Raw genomic sequence first — 15,012 nt, forward strand, 5'->3', positions numbered from 1 at the left:
CTGACCTTTTTCTAATAAGGCGGCTGCCTTCTCTCCTGCGACGCGAGCCAGTGCCAGCGATACGGCATCACCGACTGTCTGGTGAGGAGGTTTGTATCTGTTGTACTCCTGAGCCGCTACCACAGCGATCTCCAGCCGCTCCTGCCGAGCCCGATTGTGCTTACTTAGTGTTAACAGCTGGTCTCTCTGATTCACCTTATCATTGAGAACGTCTTTCAGCTCCTCTTTCCTTGACTTTGGGACGTATCGAGTTTTAAAGCTGATGCTCAGTTCTTTGAACTGTCGGTCTAATTTGTCCAGTTTGTGATGAAGCAGACTTAGGTTGGTCGACTGTTCAAGAGTTAAACCTACACACACAAAAAAGATAAGGGATATTTAATACGGAAAATGTACAGAAAAAAAAATGTTTAGCAGCTAGTCTTGCATGTATGTAGGCTGTGGAAGTGGAAGTTCTACATGTACATTCAACCCATTAATGTTGAGCATTATTTTATGTGGAGCAGCATTTATATACTTCTCCTTAAGCCTTGGCATCAACAATCCATTTGAAATGGTTTCAAATTCAATATCAAAATATTTATCATAAAAAGCCATTCTTTTATTTATTAAAAGGCTGAAGAAAAACTGGCCCACAACCAAAGGGTGATTTATTACAGCAATATATATATATATATATATATATATATATATATATATATATATATATATATATATACATGTATATCTATTAAATCTAATTTGAAGCCTACATCAAGTGACAAACATCTATCAATAAATAATTATAATGGTAAACCTTTCTCAAAGCAACAGCTTAACGTGCACCAAATTAGCATATGAATGACCAATAGGTAGGCTAGACAGTACAACAAAAGGAACAGAATTAATTGACACAAAGCCACACATCCTTAATGAGGTTTAGACTAAGGTAAAATTATGCTATTTGGAAATCAGAGGACTTGTCATTATGGTAATATGATCCAAATGTTGTCGCTTATGAAAAGAAGCCTGAGTATGCTGTCTTCTATTACAACATGTCAGACAGCATATTTAATAAATTTATCACACCATCTCATTAGCTTAATGAGAAGTTTACACACAAATTCAGCATGTAACTCTACTGCATCAGCTCAGCCTGCCAACATTGTGATCAATACAGAGGACATGAATAACATGAATTTTTGTACATCCTAGTGTATTCATACACACAGAACAAATACTGAGACATTGGCTGATTGAAGTACAAATTGCAGATTTCCCTCTTAAAACCCTGAGGGTAATGAGCACATTTTGTTTAAATATTATTCACAATAACTTGCTTAGAAGAAGTCAGAAGACAAAAATCCAAGAAGAGAATGGCCAAGAAATTAGAAATGCTGAAATTGGCAACAAATTCATTAATGTTTACCATCTTAAAGGAAAGGCAAATAATTCAATCACTAAAGTCTGTCATTAAAGTCAATCATTACAAAATTGACATTTACCGATACAATATTATGTTATTCAAGAAATGTTATCATTCAAAAATTGGAGATTCCAGTTGGCAGTGAACTCAGATCCATGCCTGTCAATTTAAGCTTGAGAACTGAAGTGCACTTCTGGTCATTTTAGACACTACAATCCACAGTAAAAAATGCATGACTACATCCACAATAGGAAATTCAACTCTGTCACTGTACAGTATATAGGCAGTTTAATTTACTGTACATAATGTCTTTATAAAGCCTCAGCACAATGAGACCAAACCACAGAGCCATCATTTCGAAAAATCAGTAAATGTACTTGTACATGTGTGTACTTCTCTGTATAATTCTGCCATATCTGGATGTGCTTGCCATGTCTTGATGGGCACCAGCCTGTGACTTATCACAGCATGCCATTTGACTATGTTTAACCATGTATGTACCTGTTTGTCTTCCTGAATTACAGTTTATGTGAGCATATTTGGTTAAGCTGTTTTCAATCAGAGTATTCCTGGGCCTGTCCTCAAAACGCCTCATCAATCAATACACCAATCAACTAATCAGTCAAGCAACACTTTTACAGACTGTATTGATCATGTATGCTTAACAGCTACATGCCAAACAATTAAGCCCGCAGTAAACTGACAAGAGGAATATTACTGTTGAAGCAATAACACTGATCAAACAAATAAACTGACAAGAGGAATATTACTGATGAAGCAATAACACTGATCAAACAAATAAACTGACAAGAGGAATATTACTGATGAAGCAATAACACTGATCAAACAAATAAACTGACAAGAGGAATATTACTGATGAAGCAATAACACTGATCAAACAAATAAACTGACAAGAGGAATATTACTGATGAAGCAATAACACTGATCAAACAAATAAATTGACAAGAGGAATATTACTGATGAAGCAATAACACTGATCAAACAAATAAATTGACAAGAGGAATATTACTGATGAAGCAATAACACTGATCAAACAAATAAACTGACAAGAGGAATATTACTGATGAAGCAATAACACTGATCAAACAAATAAATTGACAAGAGTGTAGCTAAATTTACTTATGCAAACATCTTAGAAGAGGTACACCAGTTTTGCAGAAATCTCAAGAACGACAGGAACTGTGTGAGTTAGGATAGGAGAGTGCTGCTAGGGCTATTACTTTATACTACATTTGCATGGAGCTTATTTAACTCCAACATATAACTACCAATGCATTCCTACTTAAATATATTGGTTATTTTGTAGAGAAATGCTTATTATTCCTGTATCAGTTCATAACTGTTAAGTATACTTATGTCAAACTAAAAAATCCAGCTAAAGTACAAGGCCTTTGTGCAAACAGCGGAACTCAAATATCACTCAATGATCTGAAGGTATAATATTCTGCAATTTCTTGATGAAAAATGGCACATTATTAAACAAGACTCAATTTCGTCTTCCTCAGAAGATAAAATAGTTATTCTTGAGGCATCAAATATTTCGGCTAGATAGCAGTGTTAAGTTATTGCATTTCTTGGTTTTTGAGACTTTTTTTAAAATAAATGTATTTTAAATGGTGCAATGTTGCAATACATTACTGACATATGCTCTTTCATAATATGAAATATTATTGTCACACAAAGCCATGTCTAAATTTAAACTTTCTGAGGAAACAAAATGTTTCAACAGCATGGTAAATTACACCTGTGCAGCAGGAAGGGCTCCATGGACAGACTTCCAGTTGGCATCAAATGTTAAACTCGAGCTGACAGTATCGGAATCATATACTGAACTTCAAAGCTTGGCTATTCACAGTGGGGCTATTCAGAATTCAAAAGGCTAGCGGACAGACAGCTGGCTCTAGCAGCCAAGCTGTTAAAGATTCTTATAGTTGATAGCTCCATAGTCAACCCATACATTTAGCTGTTTTCCCCAGGAGCCAATCCAGAAATACAGATGTGAATGAGAAGCAAGCATTGCTATTTGATGCGAACAAAAACACTACCACTTGGGAAAAATCCTCTTAAATTAGACTATAAGACAGCTGAGCCCCAAAAAAAAAACCCTCTTGGATCCTGAAAATACATTGTCTTTAAACAGATTTTGCTGACTTGAGTCGGCAAAGCACACTTGGGGAGTAATTATTGATCAGATCTTAATACCGGCACTCTCATCAATTTTAAAGCCAAGTCCAACAGTATGATGATTATACATGTACCTGGCAGTAATCTCTTATCTTTCTTTAATTCTTTCTTCTGAGGCTCTAGGACCTCCTGTTCTATTTTCTGTTGTTCCTCTTGGGATTTTCTGATCGAATCCAGCTGAGACTGTAATTTTTCATTGTCCTTCTCGACGATTCCAATCCTGTTCACATGCAAACAAAAATTTACCATCCCACCCAAAAAAAAAAATCCTTCACAGAGTATTGTCTTCATCTCACCAAAAACAATTCTGCCATTTACAGCTGTGTTTTAACATATAAATGAGTTTCTCCGAGAAAAGGCAGTTAATGCATAATCAACCAGAATGATACAATCATCTGTATTTTTTTAAACATTGACCAATTGAGGTTTATCATTGATTCAAGTATTTTAAACTATGTTTTGCTGCATAGTAAACCCTTAAAACAGGTATGATAGTATGCCTGATTTAGACTGCAAAGGGGTCTCCATGGCTTAGTGGTTAGTGAAGGTAATGCAGCACAGGCAGTATTAGATACTTATCATTGCTTCAAATATTTTAAAGCAACATTTTGAATCACAATAAATCCTCAACCTGGGAATGATAGTATGTATGATTTCTACGATGCTAATGTCCATGAAAAGCTAGGAACACCTACATGTACAGCGATATGAGACCTACCTATCCTCTAGCTGATCTGCTCGTTTGCGGTAATTTCTCAAAGTAGATGGTTCAGAAGACATGGCTTTTAGCTTTCCTGTCAAGAAAACTGCTTCTCTCTGACCTGTTATGATGGCCTCAATAGTCTCCTCATACTCCTTCTTTATTTTGGTCAGTATAGGCTTGTAGGCTGTCACATATTCTATGATCTGAAATGAAATTCAGAATCATAACTCTGTAAGGGGAACTACAAACTACGAACTCATGATCATATGAGACACAAACATTTCTGCTCACATACTCCTTGCAGTGCTTCTCTCTAGAACCTGCATTTATATGTACAAATGCTTGCTATTTTACTTTATTATTTATATATTTAAGTGAAACGTCTGGATTTCATTTACTGATAGAAGTGTTATTTTACTAAAGACTGTCACATTTGTTATTACATTTTGATATTTCATGCCATGACGTGAAAAAAGAAACATTTTGTTGTATATGATGTTCCAATGAGCTCAACAGGATGACATCATACTTAAGAGTTTGACACCTTCGTCTTGGTGTTTGTTGTGTAACCCGATACCGCTGAACCCTGTTTCATACCTCGTCAAATCCCGAGAATGTGCAGCATTTAACATTTGTAATGAGGTACGAACAAGGTTCAGTGATATCAGGTTACACAACAAACACCAAGATGAAATTGTTGAAGTCTATTCTATCCAAAAAATGAAAAAAATGAAGCAAAAACAGCACATTTCAGGCTGCCATTCTTTTTCACTCCCTCTGTAGAGGTCATCGTTTTAGATCCATCAGCAACAAGCTTAGGCCATTGCAGTTAACATATATATGTCAAAACTGTATATGTATGACATTATGCCTTATTGCTGGGTGATGTAGTAATGCAAAAGTTTACTATACATGCATTGTGACGTCACATCGGTGAGCTCAGAATGGAAAGTCTTGAAACAAATGTATTTTTTTTCCACGTCATGGCGTCTCTGTGTAAAACATCAAAAATCTAAAAACCACAAAAGTGACATCTATAAACTGTGTGAAATTACACTTTTACCAATGAAGGAAATTCTGATAGCTCACTTTTATATAAACCATAAAAACAAATCTAACAAGTAAACAGACTCAAATTCTTTTTATCTGCAGCGATAAACAGCATGAAATGATATTCTTCACGGAGGTAAACATACTGGCCAGTGTGCTTGGTGACACACTTGATGTTGTTTGAATGGTCATCTATATTTAATATGTATATCAAGACCCGCAACTAACAGTGAGACAGAATACAAGTTTAGTCATGTATGATGTCACATTACACATATAATATATAAGTCGGTGAAGGCCTACTGCTAAAATCATCAAACATAAAAACATTCAAATACTCAAAATCAACATATTGTAAAAATGTAAATAATAAATAGAATTTTGCTCAGTGAAGGTTGAATACCATAAACATTGCATGCGTCAAAGGTGAAAATAATAACCCATTGGCAATCTTGTGGGTTATCATCTCCACCTCTCAATCGAGCAATATTTGTGGTATTCAACCTTCACTGTGCAACATCCTCTATATCTTAGCTAGCCGTACTCAAAATAAACATAAAAGGACAGAAGTGGAAGGCTAGGTTAATCAGGATAACTGCAGCATACACATAACAGAGATTGACATACATCTAGGCGTGGTTTAGTAAATTACAAAACTACCTTAGGATTAATGCAACATTTACATGTGCAACAAAAATACATAAAAAAGCAGATGGAACATGCAGACATGACATTTTATCAAGATGTCTTCTCTGCCAGATTGACTAGATAGGTGAGGAAAATCTACCTTATTAAATGCAGCTTGGTGAACCACATATCTTTGCCCAGGGTCATCGTGGTTAACTTCACTCAATTCCCTCTCAATGTATTCTGACAAACTTGTCAGAAATTTGCGATCCAGCTCATTACTAATGATTGGAGGCAGCTTTATGAATCCAGTGCTTGGAGACCTAGGAGGGGATACTGACTCTGACATCCTTCCTGTTGTTTTTATTGATCTTTATAAATGGTCTCTGGCTCTGGAAATGGAAAACAAATGCTGTAAGATTTACTGACAGATAGCTTTAAGATCAGAGGGCTGACACAATCTACTACGTCAATCACCAAGCTTGTCTGGTTTTAAATTAAAGTGTCACATTTTGTCATAAATGAACCCAAATACTGATAAACACATACCACTCCTAGAAGCATGAAAGACCCTATATCTGGTGCATTCTGCGCATGTGCATTGATACATAATTGAACTCCAATAGGGTTTATTAACATTTAATAACTAATCCTAACACCCAATTATCTCACAGCAAAATTTCTCAACAAGTACTTGCTTTTTTTAGGTATGTTTCAATACACAGTTTAACACAAGAATAGAAGGCAAATCGTATATTGGCATATTTGCAGTTTGGCACATATATACATGTAAGTGAAAGGTTTATTTAACTGAAGTAAGATGAACTCTCCTCATTCTGAATGAGTCGATTTTAAGTAAGAAACACAATAAGTTCATATCCTTGAAACACAGATGGCATTCTATCACATATTTTCCCAAAGCACAAATTCAAGTTGGCTACATTCGTAACATGTAACTTGTGATGTGCCATTACACATGCATAGTATTAGCTTTGACAATCAAGTCTCTAATGAAATAGATTGACTCGTGTTTTCCTAATAACATAAAGAAAAAACCTGTCCAAATTTTGATTGAATAATGACAACTGACATTAGTTAATCGTTTAAATCTATTCGCAGGATTTCTACATGTAAGTCTTACAAACTGAGAGTGCACCAGAGTGAATTCAGAATTTATCCCTACCTTAAGCAACTTACAAAAATCTGCCACAAACTTTTTTTTTTGTTTTTGTGGTGACATATACGTAGTTCACTTATCAAATTATTAGAAAGGACTATTGCCTTCTTTCATTGAGGTTTATTTTACAAATGTTCCGTTTATCAAGCTTTGATGTAGTTTCAAAATATCATTACTAATCAGAATACTATTTGTGGATGTAACATCCATCTATGTACACACCTGCATCTTACTTTCAAAGAATTTGTCACTTTTTAATCGCTCCCCGCCATTTGCAAACAGCCCCGTTGTGAGGAAGTGACGTTCAAGCATTCTCCGTGACTCTGTACTCTGTAATACCCAGTGATAGAGAGTCACTGAATTCAAGATGGAAGAAATCGGGATTGTTTTGCCGGAAAAGGTGACTTTTCAGAAGAAGTTCTTCTTCTTTTCTTGTGTTTTTAAAGTTGAAAAATTATAATAGCATTAAATGTCAATTTCCAGTTCCACGTACATCTGTGAAACTAAGAGTAATGCAAGAGTATCCATCGCAAGTTAAAAGTGAAACCTGCCTTGTCATGCTCACTACAACAACAACATTCGTATACATGATCTTGGAAAGAAAATCAATCACATACCCTATTATATTGTACAAATTGTATATTTGTTATGGAAAAAAGGTGGAGGCTGTTAGCTAGGTGTATTGAGTGAGATTATTACCAACTTGTTTTCATGGTGTTTAGTTAGTTATCATGGCCAAATGGTTAGCGATCTAGCACAGCACAGTGACAGAGGAGCCTCTCACTAGTGCAATCACTGTGTCCAGTTGATTCCTCCCTAGTCATATATGGAAAAGTTTGTCAGCAACCTGTAGATGGCTGTGGGTTTCCCTTGTGCTCTGCCTGGTTTCCTCCCAGCATATTGCTGGCTCCTGTCATATACGTTATTGAAATATTCCTGAGAATGGCGTAAAACTTCAACCAAAGAATAAATAAATAGTAGCCAAGAAATTGGATGTGAACTTTTAAGATCAGATATTGTGTGGTTCACAGCCGAGATGACATTCATAGTAAAATGTCTGTATTTTAGAGATTTCCGACAAGTAAGTTGGCAGAATGAAAATCTGTGCTGAATTCTTTTGCCATGGACAAAATCATTTACCAAGCATGTTTTACACTGTATAGGCTTTAAGCACACACAATAGCCAAAGTGTCATTTTACACATAAGCCCCTATCAGTTTGCCACATAGTTTGAACTTTGGCGTGACGGCACATTAGCACACCATTTGTTGTCTTTTTTTTTAAGTACATTTGGTACTTTTACTTTATTTTGGAATAAGCAGCATCTTTATCCATATTGACATGTAGAGCCATCCTCTAACTTGGAATACTAGAGTCCGGCTGTGAGATATTTTTAGGCCATGTAAATTGTACAACATGATTAACATAGCAAGAGGACAGTCTTAGTGTCACGAGGAGAGTAACCCAAAACAGACCTACGAAAGATATTTCCGAGTTTGATGAAGACCTTCTGGGAAGTTATCCTATATAGGTCAGTGGTTGCGAAATGTGGCAAATGTCTCAGCTTATTGACTGATAATGTTTAAAGTGGATTTAGATATGTATTATGTATCGCAAGTGAAGTAATCTTTGCCAGTAGCTTCTATATACAGACAGAATGTGATAATCCTATGTCCATGAATTACAAGCTAAGGATGTCCAGCTGTCCTCACATATTAATAGTAATTGTGTAGAAAGCGGTGATCCATCCTTAGAGTTTTCTGATTACACCTTTGCCATTTGTAGATAGAGCACTCTAGTTCAGTGAAATCATATGTTCTTAATTTAGTGCTGTTTGAGTCAAAATTCTAGTTTCTCTACCAGTGGACTGAAAACGTCAAGTATAAATTATTTTAACATAATGGAAATGACATAGGGATTAGATATACGGTTATGCAGATTCTTGTGGTGAGCAGCTTTCTTATTGAACTAGAGCTGATTCGGTCAAAATCATGGTTTCCATAGTAATGTTGTATTTAAATCGCCAGATTCAATGATGTGAACAGAGTTCCCAAATTCAGTATACGTGCTTATATGGACATGAAATACATGTACATCCATTTTACTTACTTATTTATTTTATTATTGTTTGATGCTTTGCTCCATCCAGTTTAAGATGGAACTGAAGCGATCATATCTGAAGTTAAAGCTACTAATTGCGATATAACAAGTTACATATTTTGAACTGGAAAGAGATTATACTCACTTCATTACTTATGTTTAGCGAGGAATTTTTCTGGTTTAGACACGAAATATGGAGGATACGCATTGCTTTGTAGCAACCAAAAATTCATGTCACATTCAATTACTGTGATTTACTGTTGAAGACAGAGGAAGTGCCTGTAGTGGAGACAAGGCCTGGAACTTCACAGACCTACACATACCATGATCCACTGGCTCTGGATCTTGAAGATCTGTTTGTCAAGTATAAGGTGATTTCTTTCTGCGCACAACTGTATTTCCTGCTAAAGTTAAACAAAATTATGGTTTTACTGTAAGAAATCAAGATTCAAATACTGTAGATATGGGTAATACTAAAGTGGTAGCTTCTTATTTTATTATTATTTTTTTTTTTTATAGATTTGTGGCATGACAGTAATTTTTAGGAAATCTAATGCTTGAAAGTAAGAAACTTGACCATTGTTTTGAAGGGGGATTTACATTGGAAAATTGCTGACAAGTAGCTAATTATATCTGTACTTGGAAGATATGTGTAGGTTCTAATAGTTCCTTGTGTCGTAATGGAAAAAAGATTCTTTGTGAAACTAAATAACAACAGGAATAGATCTGAAGGATACATGAAAGTTGACAGAAACACTCAACTTCATGTGTTTGGTTTGTAGAAACTTCAACGTCAGCTAGAATTCTTGGAAGTCCAGGAGGAGTATATCAAAGATGAACAGAAAAACCTGAAGAAGGAGTATCTCCATGCTCAAGAGGAGGTGAAGCGCATTCAGAGTGTGCCTCTTGTGATTGGTCAGTTCCTGGAGGCGGTCGATCAGAACAATGGGATTGTGGGATCCACTACAGGTAGGAACATTGCAACACTGTATGTGTTCACTATATACGAGACAACAGGTGGAAGAAAACTGGCAACAACTAGCATTCCAGTTTGTAATGTTGTAATTCGCTATCTTTGTTTTTAGGTCATTTGTCTGCATTCAATTCTATTAGTGTTTATTAATTGGCTATTGAAATTCAATTGAAAGGTATAAATGGAGCGAAAACTAAACTTCTTATATTGCTTTAATTTAGTGTTATGTTTTTGTCTTTACAGGATCTAACTATTATGTACGTATCCTGTCCACCATAGACCGCGAACTGCTGAAGCCCAGTGCTAGTGTGGCTCTTCATAAGCACAGTAATGCTCTGGTTGATGTGTTACCACCAGAGTCAGACAGCAGTATCACACTGTTACAGTCAGGTACGAGCTTTAGTCTGGTCTCCTCACTGAGTTTAAGTAGTTTAAGATGTTCACACCTCAGGTGAGCATAACAAAGCTGTCTTAGATTTAAGTCAGGTGTGCTGTAAATCTTCAACCTTTTCGACCACTAAAGCACTTTTTAAATTCTGTGGAATTTATTCTCACAGTTGTTATGGAAATGATGCTAAAAATGATTTGTTTGTGTCATTAAAGATGCACACTTCAAAAACCTGTGCAAATTATTTCTCCATAGTTCTCTCAGAATGTTTCAAAATAATGGTTGCAGTTGTGGATGAAAAGGTTGAAGAATAAGAGTAGGCTAAATTTGAAATATGTTTAGTTATCTAAAATTGTGACTTGCCTTAAAAATTTAAGCTGTAATACCAGGCGTTGTCTTAGAATTTAGATGGCAGTTTTGTCCTGTACCAGTTGGCCCTAGTGAAAGTAATATTTGGTGGAGGGCCTTGTCCTTGTTCAACTTAAACTTCATAAATTTCAAATTTTTACTTTCTACGACAATAAATTAAAGTGTAGTACAATGTAACATTGCAAACTTTGTAACATTGCAGATGAGAAACCTAATGTTCAGTACTCTGACATTGGAGGTATGGACATCCAGAAGCAAGAAGTACGAGAGGCTGTGGAGTTACCCCTCACACACTTTGACCTTTACAAACAGATTGGTATTGACCCTCCCAGGGGTGTACTTATGTTTGGGCCTCCGGGCTGTGGCAAGACTATGTTAGCAAAGGCAGTGGCACATCATACAACAGGTACCTGGTTATTGTCACCCAGCTGACTTTGTAATTACGTATAAATTGGTTAGGTAGGAATGAATAACGGTTACATAAATACTAGTGTGTATCAAAATTTGAAAGAATTCAAATTGGGTTATTTGACAATTTCTAAAGATCTACAAAACATAGCTTTTAATGGTAAAGAATGTTGGTCAGAGTACTCGTGCACATGGTTAAAATTACTTGTCAATCTTGTCAGCAAAATCACCTAAATACCCATATGTTAATTACAGTTGATTTATTCAAAACTGTTGTTATATCACAGCATGATGTCTTTATTATGAATTTCTTTGGTAGAATTTATGTGTACATACACCTTATTAAAAGCTACATCATTACATGTACATTGTTTATCATTAAAGTGATGTTTATGTTCATTTTTGTTCTTGCAGCTGCATTTATCAGAGTGGTAGGATCTGAGTTTGTCCAGAAGTATTTAGGGGAAGGGCCCAGAATGGTGCGAGATGTGTTCCGGTTAGCCAAAGAGAACGCTCCAGCAATTATCTTTATAGATGAGATTGATGCCATAGCAACAAAACGATTTGATGCCCAGACAGGAGGTTTGTGAAAGTTTTGTTGACTTGGCATTTGTCCCAAATCATGACAAAGCTCATTCGATCAGCTGTAGTAGTCAAGGAAACTGAAAGTAATACGCAGAAAATAAATAAATCGTGTATTTCACCTTAAGTTAAATGACACAGTTTTTTAAATGACACATTTTGCTTGATTCTCATTGGTTTATGTACCTAATAGGGCCAATTTTATTCTTTTTGTGACGTTTCTAATGAGAAAAATAAAAGTGTTGACATTGAAAGTATCATTTTAAGACCTTTAAATTATGTGCTTTTTTTGTACTAAACTTTCTTTTAGGTTCTTTTATAACTGCTTCGTTTAGCCTAAGGGAAATACTATTTTTAGTTAGTGGTTAGTGGATTGGACAGAACAAGACTGTCCTGACGTTTCAAAATATATGAGATGCAAAGGCATGAAATGACAAATAAATGGGCCTTTAACTGTATAGTGGAGTGATCAAGTTGACAATGCATTCCTAGTATCACCTTATTGTTTCAGCTGACAGAGAAGTGCAAAGAATATTGCTAGAGTTGTTGAATCAAATGGATGGCTTTGATCAGACAATAAATGTTAAGGTAATGTTCAGACTGAGATTTCTCTTCACATTGATGCAGAGAATGCTGTTTAGTCTTTTTGAATTTTAGCTACCTTAATTCAGTGGTTTGATAGCATATTATTGTAGGATGTTGCTGTAAGATTGTGAATGCCTGTGTTATGTTAATGTTTTGATCAAATCATTGATGAATGATATAAGACAACAGTAATTTCCTGTGACATGTACACTTCAAAGCACGTTGGCCATTGTTAAAACCAGAGCTGTTACATTATGTTTGTCATTCTTTTTCAGGTTATAATGGCCACAAACCGAGCAGACACTCTAGACCCTGCCCTGCTGAGACCAGGCCGCCTGGACCGTAAGATAGAGTTCCCAATCCCGGACAGAAGGCAGAAGCGGCTTATCTTCTCCACACTCACAAGCAAGATGAACCTCAGTGAAGAGGTTGACCTGGAAGACTACGTGGCACGACCTGACAAGATCAGTGGGGCTGACATCAACGCCATTTGTCAAGAGGTAATGGTGACAATATTTCCAAATTAGACCAATATTCCCGGCAATTCTACCCTGCTATTGACCTTAAAAGAAAAGACAATAAATAAAATAACCTGAAGAGGAAGTTAATATAACCGGAAGACGAATTGAAAAAGAACTAAACAGCCAAGGCTATTTTTTCCTAATGTGCTTGATAACTAATAAAACAATTTTTAATCCAGACTTCTAATGGGGACATGGGATGCACCATGTTAAACAAACTTTTTGTAGAAGCAATTTAAAGTTTTGCAAAAGTTGAAAGCTTTGTGTTTCACCTTAAAGCCTTGGCTGCAGGAGCAAATATTCTACAAATACATTTGAAAAATCCTGTGGAACATCAGACTGATCTGTTACATACTGTTATTTTCATTATTTTTGTTTTCTTTTCTTTGCAGGCTGGGATGCAGGCTGTCAGAGAAAACCGCTATGTTGTTCTGGCTAAAGACTTTGAGAAAGGCTATAAAAATAACATCAAGAAAGATGAAACAGAACATGAATTTTACAAATAGACATGAATCGCCATCATCCATTCTGTGCTGAGTTGACCACATCTCAATTATCTATTCACAATATTGTTCTGTAAAATGTCATTAAATGTTCTATACTTATTTGAATACCATTTTCCTGTTGTCATTTACTTGTATACATCATCATAAAGACATCACAGCAGGTTTTTTTGTGTGTTTTTTTTTTGAGCACAGTTGGAAGAGCATCTGCTTAGGGAGGCGGTGGATCCAGGGTCAATCCTGGGTCGGGTCACATCTAAGACCTTAAATGTTCAGCATGAGCAGGATAGTGCGATGGCAGGTTGATCTATATCAGTATAATGGCTCTGGTGGGGCAGCTTACTTGTGTTTGGTATAGAGTCATCTCAGTGAAGTACAACTAGATAAAAGAGCAGTGGAAATCCATCCTGCAACAAGGAGGCACATTACGTGCACTCTAAGGACTCCCTCGTCGTCATATGACTGAAAAATTGTTAAGTACGACATTAAACCCCAAGCACTCATTCGCTCACAGCAGATTTTCACCCCCCCCTTTCAGGATATGCACAACGATGTGGCAGTTGGATATATCAGTGCTAGTTTCACTGATAGACTCTGGACACGTGCTGCCACTTGTTCAAATTCAACTCTAGCTGATCCACATGCACTGCTTTCTCAGGGTGTTTAATAGTTACATACTTCTAGGTAGATACATACTTGACTGCTGTCTTTTAAGGATCAGTGTTCCCAAGTGTAGTGTCAAAATCTAATTGAACCTAAGTATCAAACCAAGGGGATTCCTTATCTGGAAAATGAAAAGTAGCCTCTTCAGTGTTTGCTCAGTATGGGGGAAATGTGACTGGGTGGGATACCTTGCTCAGTATTGGGGTAATGTGACTGGGTGGGGTATCTTGCTCAGTATGGGGGTAATATGACTGGGTGGGGTGTCTTGCTCAGTATGGGGGTAATATGACTGGGTGGGATGTCTTGCTCAGTTTGGGGGTAATGTGACTGGGTGGGTTGTCTTGCTCAGTATCGGGGTAATGTGACTGGGTGGGGTATCTTGCTCAGTTTCAGGGTAATGTGAATGGGTGGGGTGTCTTGCTCAATTTGGGGGTAATTTGACTGGGAGGTGTATGCTTGACTGAATTACAGCACTGGCCATAAGGTACGCAGAGGGGAACATTTAGGACACTAATAAAATAGAAAAAAAATATAATACAATATTTAAAGACAGTAACAATATTTGCTTGTGACTTCAGGCACTCTCACCATATTTGGCACTAATTCGGTTGTGGCTCCCCCTCCGGCCATACGTGGGAAGGTCTGCCAGCAACCTGGGGATGATCGAGGGTTTGCTCTGGCTCTGCTTGGTTTCCTCTTGCCATAATGCTGGCTACCATTCTACAGGTGAAATATTCTTGAGCATGGTGTAAAACA

The 15,012-nt window shown here is 36.5% G+C and overlaps 3 protein-coding genes across 3 annotated transcripts in view; 2 read left to right on the plus strand and 1 right to left on the minus strand.

The window, feature by feature from the left end:
• LOC135466437 (clathrin heavy chain linker domain-containing protein 1-like) overlaps nucleotides 1–7,442 on the minus strand; it is a 19,332-nt gene extending 11,890 nt beyond the window's left edge. Inside the window, exons 1-5 of the mRNA XM_064743908.1 lie at nucleotides 7,391–7,442; nucleotides 6,148–6,382; nucleotides 4,326–4,513; nucleotides 3,682–3,827; nucleotides 6–347 (exon numbers count right to left, since the gene is read on the minus strand). Of these exons, the coding sequence (XP_064599978.1) occupies nucleotides 6–347; nucleotides 3,682–3,827; nucleotides 4,326–4,513; nucleotides 6,148–6,336 (865 nt within the window). The 5' untranslated portion in view covers nucleotides 6,337–6,382; nucleotides 7,391–7,442. The remainder of the gene's footprint in view (nucleotides 1–5; nucleotides 348–3,681; nucleotides 3,828–4,325; nucleotides 4,514–6,147; nucleotides 6,383–7,390) is intronic.
• Nucleotides 1–7,538, plus strand: part of LOC135466439 (protein PET117 homolog, mitochondrial-like) — a 27,403-nt gene extending 19,865 nt beyond the window's left edge. Inside the window, exon 3 of the mRNA XM_064743911.1 lies at nucleotides 7,447–7,538. Within this exon, the coding sequence (XP_064599981.1) occupies nucleotides 7,447–7,465 (19 nt within the window). The 3' untranslated portion in view covers nucleotides 7,466–7,538. The remainder of the gene's footprint in view (nucleotides 1–7,446) is intronic.
• Nucleotides 7,499–13,701, plus strand: LOC135466438 (26S proteasome regulatory subunit 6B). Its single transcript, XM_064743909.1, has 9 exons — nucleotides 7,499–7,564; nucleotides 9,531–9,635; nucleotides 10,047–10,233; nucleotides 10,481–10,627; nucleotides 11,197–11,400; nucleotides 11,817–11,984; nucleotides 12,496–12,572; nucleotides 12,845–13,069; nucleotides 13,483–13,701. The coding sequence occupies exons 1-9, from the start codon at nucleotides 7,532–7,534 to the stop codon at nucleotides 13,594–13,596; spliced, it is 1,260 nt and encodes a 419-aa protein (XP_064599979.1). The 5' UTR covers nucleotides 7,499–7,531; the 3' UTR covers nucleotides 13,597–13,701.
• Nucleotides 13,702–15,012: the final 1,311 nt, after the last annotated feature.

Source organism: Liolophura sinensis, chromosome 6 (assembly GCF_032854445.1).
Source record: "Liolophura sinensis isolate JHLJ2023 chromosome 6, CUHK_Ljap_v2, whole genome shotgun sequence".
NCBI lineage: Eukaryota > Metazoa > Mollusca > Polyplacophora > Chitonida > Chitonidae > Liolophura > Liolophura sinensis.